General features: G+C 34.3%; 1 protein-coding gene across 1 annotated transcript; it reads right to left on the reverse strand.

Moving 5' to 3' along the window:
- Nucleotides 1-20,646: 20,646 nt before the first annotated feature.
- On the reverse strand, nt 20,647-22,034 carry LOC141651768 (uncharacterized). The gene is made up of 3 exons (XM_074459466.1): nt 21,583-22,034; nt 21,330-21,477; nt 20,647-21,234 (listed from the first exon to the last, which is right to left on the reverse strand). Exons 1-3 carry the CDS (start codon nt 22,032-22,034, stop codon nt 20,647-20,649), a joined length of 1,188 nt encoding a protein of 395 aa, XP_074315567.1.
- Between the last annotated feature and the right edge of the window lie 974 nt (nt 22,035-23,008).

Raw genomic sequence — 23,008 nt, forward strand, 5'->3', positions numbered from 1 at the left:
CTACAACAACAAGGTTTACTAACTCGGGTGCCAAATGATATTGAAACAGGTGCAATGTCCTCCTTGTTAAGAGATTGTTTGTCAAGTAACAAAGACACCTTCGGAAAACCACTATATTATCCCTGGTAGTCGTTCTAACCCCAAATGAAATGCTTGTCTGTAATATCCTTTCATATTCCTCTCTTAAATGGGCTTCCTCATTGTGTAAGATAAACATCTTAGCCCAACACTTGCATACTGCTTCCATGTTATGTTTGTTAGCTTGATTAACTTTTTGAAAGATTTGTAGCATGTAACTTTCATCTTGTAGTACTGTATTTTTTGCATGGTTGTCCTCCACCCCTGCAATTATGGCGTCCTTCCCATTAAATAGTCATCCTAGCATTGTCTTCTTTGCATCAAGATGATGTTCAATGAATTGTTTTCTGTCTTCCTCTTCAGAATTTGTTATCAATCCCAAGCAAAATATTGACATGATTTCCTTTGTAGACAGATTAAGAATGGTTAATCCAAAATGTTCATTGAACGATAGCATTTAGAACATCATACTGTAAACTTTAAAAACACTATTAATTGAATGATGAACACTGTGAGCAATATTCGAAATTGAGTAAATTTGTACAATTAGTATTTTAATTTACCTATTACTTCTATTTCATATGTTGTACACAATTTTCCTACTTGCCCCAATTACCCCAACACACGTAAATATCACACAATTGTAATCAATAAATAACAAATCTAAACGAAATGTATATTATTTTTATCCCTTGAGGACAGTTAGAGATTATTTGCAAATGTTTAGCAAACTTGACATGAACATCCCATTAAACTGAAAACGACGAAAATGTAACCTACAAAAGGGGCGGGATTTTCAACTGATTTTGTCATTGATTTAAATCAACCAAATATAAATACCTATGAAATACACCAAAACAATGGACGAAATTCAGGACAAGTTAGTAAATGAACGTGATTACCTGGCAATGAAGAAGTATTGAAAACGAAGGTGGAGAATAATCAAAATTTATGGAGAAGTTACCTAATACTCCGTAGTTGAAAGAAGTATTTTCTTTGTAAAGTTGGTTTGAAAGAAGTATTCCTTTTATCTATTTTAGATTTACACCTAATTGTGTGTTATAATTGAACATAAATTGGCTAAACTTCCACCATAGGTATTATTAGGTCCACCCTAAATTTACGTGTGTTGGGGTAATTTGGGTAAGTAGGAAAATTGTGTGCAACATATGAAATAGAAGTAATAGTTAAATTAAAATACTAATTGTACATATTTACTCAATTTCGAATATTGCTATTTCCCTTCTCTTTTCTGCCCTCTTCTCATATGATTTGTTTAAATATTAGTGTATACGGAGTATATTTTTTTGTTATCCACTTTGCAATCCGACCACGCACGATATAAATTAATTGTATCAATTGTGAGATCCTAAAGCAAGAAAGTTACACAGGATGTAAATTTGTTTTCCTTAAAATGAACATTCTCGTACTAAAGCAAGAACATCATCGATTTTGGTATACATTTGTTTTCCTTAAAATGGACAATTGATCATTATAGAATGAACATTATAACAAGTAGCTTGGGATGAATGGACATCCAGTACAACTTTGGTGTACATACGCCAAAGATCAAATGTCCATTATCAATATAGCAAACCCAATAGACATCAACTAACGCCAGATATGTCGACAGCACAAAAGAAAAGTAATAAATCATATTCAGGAACTATTTGTGAGTGTCAATGACAGGCTAATGCATGTCTAATAACGCTGCTACGATGTTTGTTGTGCTCAAATGTTAGTAGCGTGCATAGGTACTTGAATCTCAGCATTGTCAACGATCTCATCTGCAAAAAAAAATGAAATTAGAATTTAATAACCAACAAGATAACATTGATTTGGTCTAAATAAGTTACAATTGAAATGTAAAACTCACATCAATTTTGGACAGTCCACAGTCCCAAGTGGCTATTCCCTTAAATGTTTCCATGTGCCTCATGGTGTAAATACCACAGTCAAAAATATTTTTGTTATTTCTCCATGGAAACATTGCTATTGTAGGATCCATGCCCATTACTATATTACTTTTCTCCATATTTGATTGATTTTCACCCAAAAACCGTGCAAAAGCATTACCCTGTAACACAATAATAAAAATTAGACGAGATGAACCATAATGTACATGAATTTACCAATGCAAGTGAAAGAAAATAATTCATATTTGAGGAGAATGTAAATTTACCAGTTCAAGTACACTATCACCATACTCTTCTAAGACACTTCCCCTTCTAATGCGATTGTCAAGAATCATGAGACATTTCCTTGGCAGGTCGAAAACGTACAACACAAAATGATTCTCAAGTGCAATAGGGAAGAAGAACTAGCATCAGGGAAAGAAAAAATTGTAAGGTCACTGACAGGTAAAGCTTAATTTCATGTTAAGTAATAGCACATTTTGAAAACTTTGACAGTACATTCAGTTACTTCTATTCAAATAGACTACTACAGTAATGCTGGATTTAATTTCAATTACTAAATGAAGTGAGGGACTGACTAGTTCAATGGACGGTAGATCAATCCATTCAAACTCATTTAATTCTACTTCGATGCGACACTTGAAAGGTTTGTAACGATGATCATCAATAGAAGCACCTGTGTTCTTCATTAACAACAACTGCACAATGAAGAAGATAAATTTTTAGTAATGTGAAAATGTTAGAAATAGTAAACTGAAATACATGAAAACAATGACCAAACTTACATATGTAAGTGTACTAAAAAAGAATCGTGTGGGATTGGTTGGATTCCCATCCTTTTCTTTGTAGTTTAGGTAAGCCAACCAAGAATCTATGACAAAGCTTGAGATATAGTGATACAGTTTTAATGACAACAATTGATCCCAACCAAGGACATTATTTTTGAACTCAAATAACGTACTGCTGCACAAAAACAATAATAGAATTATGATTAGCAGCATACATGTAAAGATGAACTATGTAAATGAATATAAAATATTAAAACTTCTGTATGTAATTACAAGAATTATCCACAGAGCCCTGGCCAGTGAACACATAATTTGAAATCTGATATTGCATTGATGTCAAAGGTATCAAGGGATTGGTGTCGTCAATAGCGTCAAGGAGAGGTTCACAGGAAGGACTCCTACTAAAATGATATTGATTCCCTGTTTTCGGATATAAAGGTGGACGATCAGCAGACAGTTTCTTTCTTTTTTTACTCTGCTCTGGTGCTGCATAAACAGAAGAGTTCTCATCTTCCGGGAAGACACCTAAGCTGAATGACACAACAGCGTTTGTAGGTGCATCCTTATTCCTCTCAGCAATCAATTTTCTCACTTTACGAAGAGCCGCTATATGTTTGCTAGCAGAAGTGGGTGGTTTTTTGAAAACCTGGTCTGTTTGATATGATGTTTGAATAGGTGTTTCTGTTAAATGAGCAAGAATTTCTATCGGTGGCACTTCTGCACAGCTTGTTCCTAAGGTGACCCTAACATTGTCATGTTTGTCCCTCACAATCTATTTAATGCGTGGCCAGTTACAAGGTGGATCAACAATTTCAGCTTCAATAGGGTTGTCAGGAACATCAATCAACAAAGGATAAGAGGAGTTTTTTTAGGAGGCTACACGAAGTGCGGCGAATTCTAGGACGAATAACAATCTCCTCTATTGTAGGACTGTCGGGAACATCAATTATCACAACAGAAGAAGAGTTTTTGTCGACTGTATGTAAAGTATGACAAATGCTAGGATGATGTACAACTCCTATTGTAGGACTGTCAGAAACTTCAATTATCACAGCAGAAGAAGAGTCTTTGGTGAATCTTGATGGAGGTTGACAAACAATAGGTGAATCAGGACTGATTTGCACAACCGTAGTGACATCTGTGTTCCTCAATTTTAAGTGCTAAAAAAAATATATAAGACAGAAATATAAAGCCATTAAAAATACAGATATCCAGAAAGTACATGCTAAACATTAAGAAAGTACATGAAGAAAATACATCCTAAATATTAAGCCATAGCAAAGAACATCAAAATTATTAGGAAACAATGCGTATAAATTCCGACATATTGATATGAAGGTCAGGTATCCAGAAAGTAAATGCTAAACATTAAAAAAGTACATGAAGAAAATACATCCTAAACATTAACAGATATTAAGCCATAGCAAAGTACATCAAAATCATTACGAAAAAATGCGTATAAATTCCGACATATTGATGCACCTGAGAAATAATATTAGGACTGATTTATAATGAACATCTTCGAACATTAATAGCTAAGGAAACTATGTAAAATTCGAAGCAGATGAAAAGTAAAACAGTTATTTTTAGCAAATAATTAAAGACAAAGATTATAACCTTCATTCCGATAGAGAGCGACAAAGAGTAAGTGAACAATCTGAGAATGAGAAAACTTGCAGCTACAATTTTATTGACAGGGAAAACGAAAAGTAGTAAGATGTTAAAGAGAAGAAGTTTAAAGTGGCGGGATTAAAACTAGGGTTTTTTTTAAAAAACTTCTTTATAAAACCGTTAATGTTATAATTTCTCATTCTCAATTAAATCAATGTTATAATTTCTCATTCTCAATTAAAAGTCGGTTTTTTTAAGTCGGTTTTCTCATTCTCAATTAAATCAATGTTATTGTTATAATTTCTCAATGTATTTTCTAAAAGTTCTAAATGTACTTTTTCGACATTCATAATGTACAAATTAGGTCAAGTTACAGCAGTTCTAATTGGGATTAAAACTAGGGGGTCAGGTATCCTAAAACGAGACGGGAAAGGGTTTAGGGTTGGATTAGGCAGACCGCTATCCAACCCTAAACCCTTTCCCTTATGTGTGGTTTGAACGGCCGCAACACCAAAAGACACCCTATAGGGGGCGAGTGAACCCTTTTTGGGGAAGGTATTAAAACTAGGGGCCGGGTATCCTAAAACGGGACGGGAAAGGGTTTAAGGTTGGATTAGGCAGACCGCTACCGCGGATCCGCCTAATCCAACGCTAGACCCTTTCCCTTATGTGTGGTTTGTACGGCCGCAAGACCAAAAGACACCCTACAAGGGGCGAGTGAACCCTTTTTTGGGACGGGATTAAAAATAGATCTTTGACAGTTTATTAAACCTGGTTTTCCTGTTTACACTGTATATATTATGTAATGTATGTAAACAGTTTAATTAAAATGTTCATTATCTATATTCATAATGTGCATGTTATGATAATTAGGTGCAACTAAAATATCATTAAGCACTGTTTAGAAAATGTACATTATATAATATTTCAAGGTACATTAAATTATTTTAAAAAGAACATGAAACATTAATTAAATTGTAATGCATGTGATCGTTTAATAAGATAGAAAACTTCAAAAGTTCATTCATATACTTAGATTATGATGTCGCTATAGATAGATCTTTGACGTGATTTTAAACCTATTTTCCTCTTTTCAATGTATAATAGAAATAAATGTGCTTTCAATTTAATTCAAATGTCCATTACGTATGTTCATAATGTGCATGTATTGTTTTATAAAAGAGATTTAAAAGCAGACCTGAAATGTACATTATATTATTTTGCTAATTCAGTACATCATAAGTCGCTATTCAAGGAAATAATAACGTTCAAGTAAATAGCACGCTAAAAATAGACAAAGAAGTACACTAGAATTTAAAACATCATGCTACATGAACAGGGGTGTCATCAGACACAAATTCTAACGTACTGCGTAGATAATATTTAAACATTAAATGTAATCACTAGCTTTAGAGAAATGACCCTTCTTCGCATGATCAGCGACAGTTTCACGGCAATCGTTGTGGTCGAACATTAGTAATGTGCATAGATATTTGTATCGTAACACTTTAAGCACGCTCCGCTGCAAAATAGAAGCCAGCAATTAACAAGATAGGCAAGACACAATGAACATGAATTTCTTAAAAACAAGAACCAACACTCACATCATTTTTCATCAGGTCACATTTCCAAGAGATTAATCCCATAAATGTTTCCATGTGTCTCATTGTGTATATACCACAGTCATCAACATTGTAGTTATTTCTCCAACTAAGCTTTGCAACAATGGGATCCATAGCCAACACAACGTTGCTATAGTTAGAAGTTCTTGGGTTCTCACCCAAAAACCTTCCAAGAGCATCAATCTATGACAAAACATTTTAAAGCAGTGTTAAGCGCGACTAGTAGTCCCAATTCAATAGAACAACAAGAATGTGTCAAATTCAAACATACTGTTAACAGTGGAGATACACCATATTTCTTGATGGCGTCTTCATCTGAGAGTGAGTTATCAAGAATGACGAAGCGCTTCCTCACCAGGTCAACCACGTATAAGAATAAGTGTTTCTCGTGTACAATTGGGAAAAAAAACTGAAATTACAAAACAAATGGCGTACAACCATAAGAACAGTCACACTCTTGGAAGGGTACATTTTGGCTAATCGTGAGGCACATGTATAAAATGAGAACGGTACATTGCAATATAAAGTGACCTCATTTAATACAAACGCAAAGAAAATTCCCTTTGAGTCAAGTAGTTGCAATAAAACAAAACCAGAATGTAGACATAGAATGACATTAACATTGTGTTAAATGGCCATTTATCCTAATTTGACCTAATCTTAACTTTTTTAATATAAAATGGGTATATACAAGTTGAGGTTCAAACGGGTTTAGTAGTTAGAATAAAAAAAAAGGACTTATGGGATAATAGTATGACTCAAATTTTTAAAAATGCAATACAACAATGGCAAAGAAAATTGAAAAGTATTTCAAGCGAACAATAGCAACTTACGAGTGCGATTGAAGTGATGTCTATTCCCGAGAAAAGCTGCAACTCCATTTTTATAAGAGTCTCGAACAATTCATAAATATTTTCATAACTTAAACCTGGGCTGGGTTTCGCTAATACAGACTGCATGGGAAAGTAACGAAAGAGGGAAGTACAATATTTCAAAATACATACTTCCACACAGCATTTAAGAGTGTATGTAAATGTACTTACATGCACAAGCGTGGTAAAAAAGAACCACTTCGGAGTACCAAGATTATTTTCTTCCTCTTTACAATTCAAATATGATGACCAGCAATCAATTACAACACTCGAAACATGTTGAGATGACTTTAATGACCACAAATGCATTCGTGTCACAAAATAAGTCTTGTACGAATATAAGTAGTCACTAGAGCAAAAAATATATCAAATTACTTGTCAGGTGTGAAACAGTGAAAATGACATTCACAAAATGTTAATTTAACAAGTTCACATTTTAGATTAACTGGACCGACGATTGTTAGTGTCCCGGTCCCTGAAAACATATTCAGCCACTTGAAGGTACCCCGCAGTAAGAGGTGTTAACACATTGGTGTCATCTTGGATAGTAGAAAACAGCGGATCAAAACGAGATGACAGTTGCTTGTTGCTGGATAGAGGTATATAGGAAGGACTTGCCATGAAATGAACCCTTTTGGCATGTGGAGAAGATTCGCCAGTGATAGGGCGATCCTGTTTAACCCCTTTAGCTGTGGCTAACCTTGCCTCACTCTCAGCAAAGTCTTTCTCCAACCCTAAATCAAACGAAAATTCACCAGTGACAGGTACGGATGAATTTCTCCACTTAGCACATTGTTCTTTGTGTTTAGCACGAGCAAGTTTTAATTTGTACGCTTTCTCGGCTGCATTTGCTACAGCAATAAACTGTTCATCCTCCTCCAGTGTGCTGGATTCCCACGGCGGTGCACACGACACATCTTCGGTACCACCACCATATGTCGAATATACAAATTCAGTTGCTGAATGGGCCTGTTTGACACACTCTTCACCTGGGAAACATTCCAAACAAACCGCGTATTTCTCAGCTAACACAACCATATCTTCCATGACTCTCTTTGCTGAAGCAATTTAGTCGTCTGCAAACTCCTGGACAAGGGACAGTATAATTAATGCCAAGGCGCATCTCAGTGTGGAAAGAAGCACAGTAACATAAGCAATAATTTAAAGGTACATCTTTACTGCTATGAAGGTACATTTGGAATAATAATCGAAAAGGTGCGTATGTAAACAACCACATCTAACAAAGAAAATATTTCAAAGTGAATCTTGAAAAGGAATAGTGAATATTTCGATAATCAATGGATATACCTCCGGAGACGAGTACGAAATTGTAGATTTTGTATCAGTACTAACATCCCTCGACACTCTCCGTACTTTTTCAACAACTTGTCTACGTTGATGAGAAAATCTAATTCTTTCCATTAGTCGACCTTTTACACGACCAAGACCAAACTGACCAGCATCCATCTCCTGCTTTTCCCTTGAGAAAAGTGCAGCAGATGTCCAATTCAAAAGAGTATAGTAATCTCTTTCTACGAATCGTTTTTCATGGACAACACGGTCAACATAAACAAGCTGCAAGTAAAAACAGGATTATGACTGGAAAATGGCAGGTTTTAAAACCATAATAACTAACAATATATGTAACTCAGATGATTTGTACCATTAGAAACAGGAGAGGTCCACCAAAGTTATTCTTCTTCCCCTTTTTGACCCAATCCTTTGTGTTAAACCGTAAACTCTCAATGACAAATTGACACCAATCAAGCTGGCCAATGGCAGCCACATTCCTCAGCGATTTTAGTACATGGTGATTGAAGAACGGCTTCTGATTGTTGCGCATTAACAAAGAGACAGCAAGCACCACAAAATTAATCTTAAATTGATCACTGTAATCATCATGACAAATAATATGCTATGCAAGGGTCTTGATATCCACTTGACCATCAACATGAAATTGAGCTTTCCAATGCGCATAAAACGCGGCACATTCTGCATCTTCGTCACTACAGCATGAAAGTAAAACAAGTTTTCCTCCAATTGGGAGGCCAACAACATCATGGATACAAGAAGCAGACACACGAAAGCGCTGTTTATCAGGTAGAATGATGAAATCCGAATACGGGTTGTAGTTCTCAATTAACCAATAACCAAGGCGTAAAGGAAGCCTTGTAACCCTTAGCCAGAACAATGAAGAAAAACAAATCTCTTCCAGAGCACACCATTGATTGTAATCAAGGTGTCTAAGGACATCAACAAAACTTTTAGGTGACATCCGGGTGGTAATACGGGAGAACGTTGGAGTAGGATCATCACGGTGGGACCGAGGTTGTTCAACCTCAGAGAAATACGGCGTGTAACAGTTCCAGGATCGCCTTTGCGCTTCAATAACTGAAAGTAGTTTTACATGTAATATTAATGAGTTGTGTTGTGTTGTACACGTTTCACGAAGAAACGTCCTATCAGTTTTATTGAAATGTGCATGATCTACACCAATAATATGCACGCAACTATGACCTTTTGCATGTGGTCTTAAATTAATGCAACTTAGGTTAAAAGTACTTAAAATTCAATAAAAATCCAAAAAAGCACAAATTAGATCAAACTAAAGAACAAAAAACAAATCGAAATGTATAAGCAAGTTACGAAATCAAAAAATAATGCGACAGATACAAATTCCGACAGCATGCAAATAAAAACGCAAATTTCGATTTTAACAACAATACTGAACTCAAAATTCATCAATAAATGAATAATCCGGCAAAATGAACATAAGAAACATTAATTTAGGTTACATTAGAGTTACATAAAACGGACTAAATAAATTAAGGACGAAATCGACAAAAGCTTGAAGCTAAACAGTATATACCTTCGTGATGAAATAACTGAAAGTAGTTTTGCATGTAATATTAATGAGTTGTGTTGTGTTATACACGTTTCATGAAGAAATGTCCTATCAGTTTTATTGAAATGTGCATGATCTACAACAATAATGTGCACACAATTATGACCTTTTGCATGTGGTCTTAAAATGATGCAACTTAAGTTAAAAGTACTTAAAATTCAACAAAAAAAAAGCACAAATAAGATCAAACTAAAGAACAACAAACAAATCGAAATGTATAAGCAAGTTACGAAATCAACACAACTCATTAATATTACATGCAAAACTAAACAGTATATACCTTCATGATGAAATAGGTAAGAGAAAATCAAACAGAAACATGAAAATACAACTCTACAGAGAATAAGGACAGAGAAATAGTTGAAAGCTTAACGAAGAAGGTCGAAATCCATGGTTGAAAGCTTAACGAAGACGCGCGAGGTAAATTTCAGGAAAAAAGAAAGACAAAGCCCTCAAGTTTTAGTAAAGCAGCGCGCGTTATAGGCCCTTAGATTAGCCGCGTCAGACAAGATCTAACGACTGACGCGCGTTCTCAGCGTTCTCACGCTTGTGCCATTCTCATATGGTCCAAAATTATTATTATTATTATTATTATTATTATTATTATTATTATTATTATTATTATTATTATTATTATTATTATTATTATTATTATTATGATTATCATTATTATTATTATTATTATTGTTATTATTATTGTTATTATTATTGTTATTGTTATTGTTCTTATTGTTGTTCTTGTTGTTCTTGTTATTGTTATTGTTATTATTATTGTTATTATTATTATTATTATTATTATTATTATTATTATTATTATTGTTGTTGTTGTTGTTGCTATTGTTGTTGTTGTTATTGTTATTATTATTATTATTATTATTATTATTATTATTATTATTATTATTATTATTATTATTTTTTTTTTTTTTTTTTATTATTATTATTATTATTATTATTATTATTATTATCATTATTATTATTATTATTATTATTACTATTATTATTACTACTATTATTATTATTATTACTATTACTACTATTACTACTACTATTATTATTATTATTACTATTATTATTATTATTATTATTATTATTATTATTATTATTATTATTATTATTATTATTATTATTCTTATTATTATTATTATTATTATTATTATTATTATTATTATTATTATTATTATTAGTGTATTATTATATTAGTGTACTATTATTATTTGCCGGAAAATAGACCTTGTCCTACACAGTTTACACACCCTTCCTTTGTCATCCGGACTAATTTATTATTTTTATACTTTATTCCGTCTCACAACATAATTCTTTAATTGATGAATATAATAAAACATATTTTGAAATATAATTTATAAATCACATTTTGACATTTTCACAGTTGACTAACCATTGACCAAGTCCTAAAATATGGGGTATTACATATGCTCTACATTAGCTCCTCCTCTAAACATGTTTCTCTCCACCAAATTGATGTAGGAATGACGAATCTCAAATGTACCCTTATTAGTAGTGTGAATCTTGAATCCTTTAGGAATAGAAGCAAGAGTAGGCTCGGAATGACTTGTTAATGTAGGCATCTTGGCTATTGCAGGAACTGGAATATCAGTGTTAGAAACTGTTGTGTCCTCTTTCAAGGGCGGATTTTCTGACGATGTAGAGTGCTCGGTGTCTTCTTCAAGTGTACTCAAGTCTTCCACTTGATTGATTTCTCTGTGAAAATTTCGTCTATACCGAAAAGTCTTCTCCGGTTCGGGATCAAAAGGTACAATCTCCGACCTGTTAGACCCGGGCATATACGAACATAACAAGAAAAAAATAAAAACAATCTTAAGGAACTGAAGTTCCCTGAGACAGAAGACAAACTAAGCCAAAAATAAACAGAAAATAATTGCCTCCTAGGCAATGACACCAAATTTGATAAGGCTCCAGTCGCATCACCTTAAATCAAAGTAATCTTTGAAGGGATTTGTCGGTCTTTAAAACAATTTTAATAGACAAATCTCCAGGACCATACGTATGTTAGAAATCAGAATTAAACATAAATAAAAGAGTAATCGAATTACCTCGCAGCGGCATAAATCCGTGAGCAATAATATCCAGCAATATAAGAAAATAAGACCGGATCCGAATAACCCAACTGCTACAAATAACCAAGAGCACTCTAATTGTAGTGCCTCCACCAGTATCCACACGAATGAACAGGTGATGCGATTTGTATGCTAGTATGAAGAGTAGGGTTTATTATAGCTCACAAAGAGAATATGATGGATAAAACTGACTCTCATATATCTCTATACATAGAGGAGTAATAACTCAGTTTCCTAATCAAACCCTTACCTTAATCGTAGCTGGGCCTAATCTAATTATAGCCCTATTTCCGTATAAATAAGAAACACCATATTCATCTTGTGTGTGACCCAATGGGCCCGTTTAATTCTACATGAATCCTTAAAATCATTTAAGACTCGGTCCGTAAGCGGCTTCTAGCAAAACGTTATGGTTACATAGATTATAAACCGGGTTACCTTCATTGGACTCTGGACATAAATCCAATAATCTTATCTGAGTACTAACAAATAGCTAGCGGTAAGTAGGGTATCGTATCCATAGGGAGGCAGTAATTATATATTTGCCAATGATTTAATATCTCTTAAGGTAACGATTTCTTGAAGGGTTGGTTTGTTTTGCTATAAACTAATTTCAAGGTAGATTAAAGGTTGTACTTAAATATATTAAGGAAGTCTAGGGAGCAAGTTCACTAGGTATGTTATTCGGAGGTGTAATTTAGTCAATTAAGTGGTCAATTTATGTTTTTTAAGGCTATATGTCCGGTCGGTACTTATATATCCTTTAGATCTAAACTTAACATGTGTTCGCTATCAATAAGCTAGTTATATTCAATTGTCATAGCCTTTATTAGTCTAAACCCGATCGCTGATAATCCTAATTTCCAAGACTAATTAATCTATCCTGGCCAGTAATCAATTAACTTGATTGAAGACAACAATTGAACAACAACTATAACAATTTAACAATCAATTCATTAATTAACCCCCCCTCCTAACAACTTAGATCCCTTTTCACCATAGATTAAGAAATTAGCTACTCATAGTAATACGATTAATAACAATGAAATTGAAAGCAAACATAATTAAAAGCATAAAAAGATGAACAAAGCAATTTAAGTACTAAAGAAAGATTGAATTATTACCGTAAACAAAGATCCGATGAATAAGTGCGTAAATCTAAGAATATCAGTATTCAAACTAATCTAAAACTAATCTAAGAGTTTTCTAGGAGTTTTTAATCTAAAGAAGGCATAAAATAATAATAGGGCACGAGTTTGGTATTTATACAAAACATAAACCGACTTTAGAAAATTTTGCGGAAAGTGTAATCTGCATGGATACTCGATCTACTGCAAGTGCACTTGATCTAGTACACACTTGATCAAGTACAGGGAGACTCGATCGAGTGGCCTCTGTTCTCAGCTCGGTTCTTCATGTTTCTTCTTTCCTTTCCTTTCATTCTTCTTGATTCTTGTGTCATTCTTCTTGTACTCCATCTTGCCGACTCTGCGGTGCTCATTATCATACACTTGTCCCATAAATGCATGTAATCTGCATTAAAACACCAAAAAGCAAAAGTATCGACATTCTAGCAATAACAACATATAAATGACATATATAGCACAAAAGCTTCTCAAAGGTAACTAAGGAGAGGCATAAATATGTATATAATTATGATTCATCAGAGGGCCTTGCCAAAGGCTTCCTAATGAATGGGGTGCTATAGTTACGCCTAGACTTCCCCTACCTCACGAACATGCCCGCTTATTAGATCGATTTCGTCAATTGTTCTTGACCAACTCTTTCTCGCCGAGCTTTAAAAGGTTTTAAGAGAGAATAGCCAACACATACTTCCACACCTACTATCTTCTCTAAAGGGAAAGGGGAGTCAGCGAATGCCCAATTTTTTTTGGATCCCAATTTTAAAATGAGCCTAGAATAAATATGTTTTAGAACCTTTTCCTTAAAATTCAGTCGATGCCCCAGCTCAGTCAATATGCCTTTGCATTCGACGACCAATCTCCATCCCGCCTAAGGAAACATTTGCACACCTCCATTACCTTTTGGCACTAGTGTCATATTTAAGACAAAAGGAGCATAGTGTTTATCAGTACAGTATGGGGGTTCCGGATTTAGGTTTGGTTAACAACCTAGGACGCGAAAAATTAGATAAAATAGACTAAGAAGACCACGAAATGAAAAACAACAATTGTCAAATATAAACTATTTTCCCAACCTTGTTCGAGTTACACCACGGGTAATATTTAGATCAAATCTAAGTGTATCATCCCCAGTGGAATAGGCCAAACTTTGGACAAACGCCACCCGCGACGCGTGCACCTACACGTTTGCGGCGGCACATTGCCCCCATTAAACCTCGCTTAGCGAAGCACGTCATGGGTCATAACCGAATTGAGAGGCTTAGAAACCGGTGAACGGTTTGAACAAGCCTGCATTTAAGCAGTCACCACCAATTTTGTGAAAAATTAGAAACCGTTCAAATACTTCATGTCATGTCAAGACATAAAATAGTGACATGAACACTAAAAGATTCGTTACACTTACCATTCTATGTCTAGAATGACTCTCGCGATGCCAATAAACGCGGGTGCTCACAGAGATTTTCAGTAAAGGGTGTAGGTAAGTTCTAGGAAATTATTTAATCGAACATCAGTCCCGCCCGCCTCGATAGCGGCCTCTACTAATGATTGGGATTGTCATTTATATTGATTATGTTGATTATAATGCATGAAATGCTACAAACATTGGATAACTCTAACATGTAAAAATACAGACTAGGTCGGGAAATTAACAACTAGAGGTAGAATTCAAAGTAGGAATTTAGATTAATTTCAAGTGAATAGCAAAAGGGAATACAAATAACATACAAAAGAAAGAATTGAATTTACGTCAAATGAATGCGAAGGCGTGATTTTAAAAGAAATAAATAAATAAAATACAGTGATGAAATAAATTAAATGACTAGATTCTATAACTAATTAGATGATAGTAGTAATAATAGTCTATTAATAAAACCCATTGTAACACCTCACTATAATCCAACTTTTTTTTTTAAAGTTTAAAATGTCAAAACAGACGGTGCTAAGATATGACAATCTCAACACCTAACCAAGAAAGAACCCTCTCTGATACCAATTGTAACACCCATGATTTTCGGCTTAATTAAAATCAATCTTTACATAAAATTAGCAAAAATACAGGGATATTATAATCAATATACAAAGTCTCTTATTACAAAATTTCTTTTAAACAATGGAATATAAAATAAAACAAACTTTTACAAAGCTTTTAATAAAATAATAACTTGCAATAAATCCTTTTGAACTGCAGCGAAAGTAACCTGAAATAGAACCAGAAGACATAATGGACGTACCCCCATGACGAGTAGCCCAAAAGGGAAAAACACGTCAACCGGGGAGCTGAGTAACAGATAACACCTCAATATAAGCAGAATAGTTTTTGGTCATGGCGTGGAAACATACACATGTAAAAATAAAAATAAACAGAGAAAATTATAAAAACACTCCTCGATAACCAATCACAACCTGAAATCTACTCCACTATACTTCTACAATATAAGACACTCTCTTATCCCAATAGTTAACCAAGTCTTAACTCATTACTCCATCTCACTCATTACACAGTCTTATAAAAAATAATACTCCATAGTAACCAGATATCGTATTCTCATCGTCGATCCTAAGCCAAGGACAAGGGATAAGTGAAGTGGCGGATAAAACCGCAAAACAATATTTCTATCTCAATATCGATTTCAAACTTGCAATAATATCTGAATATCGATTTCAAACTCATAATAGTATAACTCAATAACCATGGTCGCTCTGGACCGCAAACATAACTTGGCTCATTGGCTCCATAAATCAATTCAAGTAACCAATTTCCTTCTGAATTTCAATATCGACATTGTCAAAAGGTCCAAAGAACCATGCTTAACACTTTGAGTAAAACGCTAAGCTACTCACCACAATTCTAGATCAAAGGGAGTGATAACAAAAACACAGTGCCAAACAAAAGCTATCCTTTCGCGATAATCCCACCTCTGATCAATAGTTTGGGTAACGATTCCCATTATTATAATGTACATGATTGATTTCCTAATGCAATCCCAAAATCCTTGTAGCCAACTACAATCTCACGCACAAGTTTGCATACTAATCAATCTCAATTAACTTTCCACCTCATGATTACCTACCAAACTATCCACTCGTATATTGCCTCCTACAACCCAATTCCATCTCAGATTTCTAAACCATCCTCTATGTCAAGCACAAGAAAATAACCCATCTCACAAATTAATTAACTTATACAAAGTATTAAGTATTAAGTATAAAGAACAATCAATAATAATCCATCAAAAATAAAAGTTCGGCACACAAGAAGTAGTAATAAATTAGTAACAGTTAGCACGTTATTCACACAACCACGAAAAATAATAATAATATTAGGGCCGGTAGAATCGTTACCTTAATACATGTTGATACAAATTGTGGAAAGTAGGCACACAATTGTTGAAATTATGATTGGTGGTAAGAAACCGAATTGTACAATCTTAGAGGAAAGAACTTGACAGAGGGCACAATATATATGAACGGAATCAATGGATTTAAAAGTTTACTTGAGAAAAAGGCTAATTGAGTAATAGATAGAAATAATGATGTCTTGGTGAATAAGTTTGAAACAAAGAAAATAAGATAATTTTGGCCAAGTGAAATTCAACAGGAAGAAGAAAACTTTGAAAGGAGTACGACGACAAGCACAAGGGATTTTGGCAACTAGAAATAAACAAGGGTTTAGGTCCTTTTATATTATAAACTATCACGTGCTAAATAAAACGTAAATTAAAAAACTTATTCAACTATTTTATTCTTTTTGTCTATCTTACAATTATTAATGAGATATTCTCTCTTGTACCCCTGAACTTTTTCGTTTTCTAAGGTGTACCCCTCATTTTTCACAAAAAAACTTTAACGGACAATAAATCTCTTATACAAGTTCAGAAAACGGTAATTTTTTTTTCAAACCAATTATCTCGTCAAGGTCTTGAATTTGAAAAAAAAATCATCACTTTTTGAACTCGTAGCCGGTAGTTATGGTTGGTCAAAGATTTTTTAACGAATAAACTTTGACCGACCATAATTCCCGACTACGAGTTGAGACATCGGTGAATTCTTTTTCAAACTGAAGACCTCTTAAAGACAGTCAATTTGAAAAAACAAATATCGTATTCTGAACTTATAGGCAAGAGTTATTGACGGTCAAAGTTTTTTTGTAAGAAAAGAGGAGTACGACTTAGAAAATAAAAAAGTTAAGGGTACACGAGAGAATATCCCATTATTAATTGATAACAAGAAAGCCCAAATAAGTTAGGAATCGCAAAATAATTGAGTATTACAATCTTCCTCCCTTAAAACAAACTTCCTCCTCGAAGTTCGAGTTTGAAAATAAAACAAGTCAAAAACTTGACTGGTATTACAATCCATCCACCTTACAGAAAAGTTCGTCCCCGAACTTAAGTTTTCAAAGTAAATCACAAGTATTTTTTTAGTTTAAAATGTCAAAACAGAGGGTGGTAAGATATGACGATCTCAACACCAAACCAAGAAAGAACCCTCTCTGATACAAATTGTAATACCCCTCATTATCGGCTTAATTAAAATCAATCTTTACATATAAAACTAGCCAAAATAAAGGGATCTTATAATCAATATACAAAGTCTTTTATTACAAAATTTATTTTACACAATGAAATATAAAATAAAAAAACTTTTACAAAGCTTTAATAATATATTGACTTAAAGTAAATCCTTTTGAAATGCAGTGGAAGTAACCTGGAATAAAACCAGAAGACAGAATGGACTTAACCCCATATCGAGTAGCCCAGAAGGGAGAAAACATGTCAACTGGGAGCTGAGTAACAAATAATACCTCAATATAAGCTGAACAGTTTTCGGTCATGGCGTGGAAACATAAACATGTAAAAATAAAAATAAATACAGAAAATTATAAAAAAACTCCCCGGTAAACAATCACAACCTCAAACTTACTCCACTATACTTCTAAAATATAAGACACTATCTAGTCCCAATAGTTAACCAAGTCTTAACTCATTACTCCGTCTCAGTCAGTACTCAGTCTCATAAAATAATACTCCATAGTAACCAGATATGGTATTCTCATTGTCGATCCTAAGGCAAGGACAAGGGATAAGTGAACTGGCGGACAAAAGCGCAAAACAATATTTCCATCTCAATATCGATTTCAAACTTATATATATCAATATCGATTTCAATTTCATAATAATATAACTTAATAACCATGGTCGCTCTGGACCGTAAACATTACTTGGCTCATCGGCCCCATAACTCAATTCAAGTAACCAATTTCCTTCTGAATTTCAATATCGACATTGTCAAAAGGTCCAAAGAACGGTACTCAACACTTAGGGTAATAGTCTAAGCTACTCACCACAAGTCTAGATCAAAGGAAGTGATAACAATAATACAGTGCCAAACAAAAGCTACCCTTTCGCGATAATCCCACCTTTAATAATTAGTTTGGGTAACAATTCCCATTATTTTAATGTACATGACTGATTTCTTAATGCAAACCCAAAATCCACGTAGCCAACTGCAATCTCACGGACAAGTTTTCATGCTAATCAATCTCAATTAACTTTCCACCTCATGATTTTGTACTAAACGATCCACTCGTATATTACCTCCTACAACCCAATTCCATCTCAGATTTCTAAAACATCCTCTATGTCAAGCACAAGAAAATAACCCATCTCACAAATTAATTAACTTATACAAAGTATTAACTATTAAGTATAAAATACAATCAATAATAATCCATCAGAAATAAAAGTTCGGTACACAAGAAATAGTAATAAATTAGTAAGAGTTAATTAGCACGTTATTCACACAATCTCAAAAAATAACAATAATATTAGAGCCGATAGAATCGTGTTACCTTATTACATGTCGATACGAATTGTGGAAAGTAGGCACACAATTTTTGAAATTATGATTGGTGGTAGGAAAACCGAATTGGTAGCATTTTAGAAGAAAGTACTTGACATGGGGCACAATGTATATGAACGGAATCAATGTATGAAAAGGTTTACTTGAGAAAAACTCTAATTGAGTAATAGATCAGAATAATGATGTCTTGGTAAACAAGTTTGTTACAAAGAAAACCAAGATAATCTTGGCCAAGTGAAATTCAACAGGAAGAAGAAAACTTTGAAAGGAGTACGAGAACAAGCACAAGGGATTTTGGCAACTAGAAATAAACAAGGGTTTATGCCCTTTTATATTATAAACCATCACGTGCTAAAGACAACGTAAATCCGAAAACTTATTCAACTATTTTATTCTTTTTGTCTAGCTTAAAATTGTTAATTGATTACAAGAAAGCCCAAATAAGTTAGGAATCACAAAAGAATTGAGTATTATAATCTTCCTCCCTTAAAAAGAATTTCATCCCCGAAGTTCGAGTTAGAAACTAAAACAAGTTAAAAACTTGACAGGTATTACAATCCATCCACCTTACAGAAAAGTTCATCCCGGAACTCAAGTTTTCAAAGTAAATCAGAACCTTTTTTTTTAAGTTTAAAATGTCAAAACAGACGGTGTTAAGATATGATGATCTCAACACCTAACAATGAAAGAAACATCTCTGATACGAATTGTAACACCCCTGACTTTTGGCTTAATTAAAATTAATCTTTATATATAAAACTAGCCAAAATACAGGGTTATTATAATCAGTATGGAAAGTCTCTTATTACAAAATTTCTTTTACACAATGAAATATTAAATAAAACAAACTTTTACAAAGCTTTTAATAAAATATTGACTTGAAATAAAATCCTTTTGAATTGCAGCGGACGTAACCTGAAATAAAACCAAATGACAAAATGGACCTACCTTCATGACGAGTAGCCCAGAAGGGAGAAAACACGTCAACCGGGGAGCTGAGTAACAAATAATACCTGAATATAAGTAGAATAGTTTTTGCTCATGGCGTGGAAACATACACATATAAACATTAAAATAAACACAAAGATTTATAAAAACACTTCCCGGTAACCAATCACAACCTTAAACTTACTCCACTATACTTCTAAAATATAAGACACTCCATAGTCGCAATAGTTAACCAAGTCTTAACTCATTACTCCGTCTCAGTCATTACTCAGTCTCATAAAATAATACTCCATAGTAACCAGATATGGTATTCTCATTGTCGATCCTAAGGCAAGGACAAGGGGTAAGTGAACTGGCGGACAAAAGCGCAAAACAATATTTCCATCTCAATATCGATTTCAAACTTATATATATATCAATATCGATTTCAATTTCATAATAATATAACTTAATAACCATGGTCGCTCTGGACCGTAAACATAACTTGGCTTATCGGCCCCATAACTCAATTCAAGTAACTAATTTCCTTCTGAATTTCCATATCGACATTGTCAAAAGGTCGAAAGAACCGTACTCAACACTTAGAGTAATACTCTAAGCTACTCACCACAAGTCTAAATCAAAGGAAGTGATAACAAAAACACAGTCCCAAACAAAAGCTTCCCTTTCGCGATAATCCCACCTTTGATATTTTTTTTTGGTAAAATGTGAGATGTATATTATATATCATAAAGAATAATAATTACAAACATAAAGGACCCAAGACTTTAGGTTCGAAACTCACTAGGAGCAAACCATACAAATCAAATTTCTAGACTCAACAACCAATTCTTCTCAGCACTGGACATGTGATCAGTCCGCTTGTATTTGATTCTATGCTTCACATTGTCTTTAATCAATTGCACAACCCTATTTGGACTATCAAGCATTGCATTCATCCTCGCATTATTCCTCTGTGTCCAAACATGGTAGTAGCTAGCAGCCAACACCAGAGCATACACATTCTTTTGCACTTTTGATTCTGTAGCACTTACACCCCCTGTTGATGAGATTTGCAATCTGCACCAGTCCTTGATCTGCCCTAGAATAAGCTTGCTATACCCACACTCAAAGAACAGGTGTTCCTGAGTTTCTGGTGCAGCTTCACAGATACAGCACCTATCAGAATTGCAGCAACCAATCCTGAATAGCTTCTCTCTTGTATTTATCCCATTATTCCTTATAAGCCAAGAGATCAGAGAATGTTTAGGGATATTCCAGCTGCACCATACGGTCTCATACCAGACAGGTTTGGTTTGGTGAGTTCTCAGCCAGTCATATCCCATACTTATAGTATATCCCCGAGCATCAGGCATCCATTTTCCATTAGAGTAAGCAGGCTTCATGATTTCCTTAACTTTACAGATATTTTTCCAAGTCCAAGTAACATCTGCAGCAGGTCTATAGTCATGCCAGGATTGCTGTTTTATATATATATCTGATTTACCCACTTAATCCACAATCTATCAGCTTTACAATATAGCCAGTCTACAAGCTTAGCCACAGTAGCAAAGTTCCAAATTTCAGCATTCCTCACCCCAAGGCCTCCTTCATTCTTTGGGAGTGTGATTGTGTCCCATTTAACAAGGGGCACTCTGTGTAATTCAGTACAACCATCCCAGAAGAAATTCCTACACACAGCTTCAATTCTCCTTATCACACTTTTTGGGAGAATAAAAATGTTAGCCCAGTAGTTTTACAAAGTATTCAGAACTGAATTGATCAGGGTCAGTCTGCCAGCATAAGAAAGTTTCCTGGCTCCTAGACTCGTAACTCTATTCAGTATCTTCTCAGTGAGTACATGGCATTCTCTTTTAGAAATTGTCCCTGGCTGGATAGGAAAACCAAGATACCTGAATGGCATTTGGCCTTCCACAAAGCCAGTAACCTGTCTAATATCATCTTTCAGCTCATTGGCCATGCCATTAAAATACACCTCAGACTTAATATTATTCATACTCAGTCCAGATGTTTTTGAGAATGTGGAGAAAGCTCTGACAAGAAGCAGAATTGATTGAGCTGTCCCTTTGCAAAACATTAGCAGATCATCTGCAAACATCAGGTGGGTCAGTTTTAGTTCCTTGCAAAGTGCATGATATTGGAAGTCCCATCTCTCTGTGGCATATTTGATTGCTCTCGTTAAATACTCCATGCAAATAGTGAATATTAAGGAGGAGATAGGGTCCCCTTGTCTAAGTCCTCTCTTCCCTCTAAAGTATCCAAAATGGTTCCCATTAAGTGCTAGGGTAAAAGTAGTAGTTTTGATACAGGTCATAATCTGCTAGGTAAAAAGAGCATGAAAGTTTAAGCCCATCAACATTTGCTCCACAAAATCCCACTCCACAAAAATCAATCTTGAATAGGCATCTAGGTGAAGCACTCTTTCTGTTGTACATTTTAACAATATCCTGGCAAATGAGCACATTTTCTAGAATAGACCTTCCTCTGATAAAGGCTCCCTGATTCTCATGAATAATCTCAGGTAAAATAAGAGACAGCCTGTTACAAAGTAGTTTGGAGATTACTTTGTAAATCATATTCCAACAAGCAATTGGCCTAAATTGCTTAACAGAAGTAGGTCTCTCACATTTGGGAATCAAGGTGATATTTGTAGCATTTAGCTGATGGTTCAGAAGCTTACCAGTAGTGAAAAATTCTTTGATGGCACTACAGATATCAGTCCCCACAACCTCCCAAGCATCCTTGAAAAAACCACTAGTATAGCCATCTGGTCCTGGTGACTTGTTAATAGGAGTTGCAAAAAAGACTTGTTTGATCTCCTCATTTGTGACAGGCTTGTTCAGAGTGCTCCAATTCTCTTGAGTACATAAGTTCCCTCTGTTCAAGATGTCCATTCTTACATTCTCAGTCTCTTTAGTACTCCCTAGCAAGTCCATATAATAGTCAAGAAAGGTTGCTTGAATGCTCAGGCTATCCTGGCATAACTTTCCTTGCTGGTCTTCAATTTGGATTACCTTATTAGCCATGTATCTCTTCTTAATAGCTCCATGAAACAATGCAGTATTTTGATCCCCTTCCTCAGTCCAATGGATCTTTGCTTTTTGTTGCAGGAAACTATCGCTTGCAGCAGTAAGGCTCCTAACTTCAGAAAGCAATTCAATTTCC

Source organism: Silene latifolia, chromosome 4 (assembly GCF_048544455.1).
Source record: "Silene latifolia isolate original U9 population chromosome 4, ASM4854445v1, whole genome shotgun sequence".
In the NCBI taxonomy this organism is placed as follows: Eukaryota; Viridiplantae; Streptophyta; class Magnoliopsida; order Caryophyllales; family Caryophyllaceae; genus Silene; species Silene latifolia.

Coding starts and splice junctions, on each gene's coding strand:
- LOC141651768 (XM_074459466.1), bottom strand. CDS start 22,034: ATGGAGTATTTAACGAGAGCAATCAAATATGCCACAGAGAGATGGGAC. Junction 21,478..21,582: donor AATTCAGTTCTGAATACTTT/GTAAAACTACTG, acceptor TGAATTACACAG/AGTGCCCCTTGTTAAATGGG. Junction 21,235..21,329: donor ATAGATTGTGGATTAAGTGG/GTAAATCAGATA, acceptor TGTAAAGTTAAG/GAAATCATGAAGCCTGCTTA.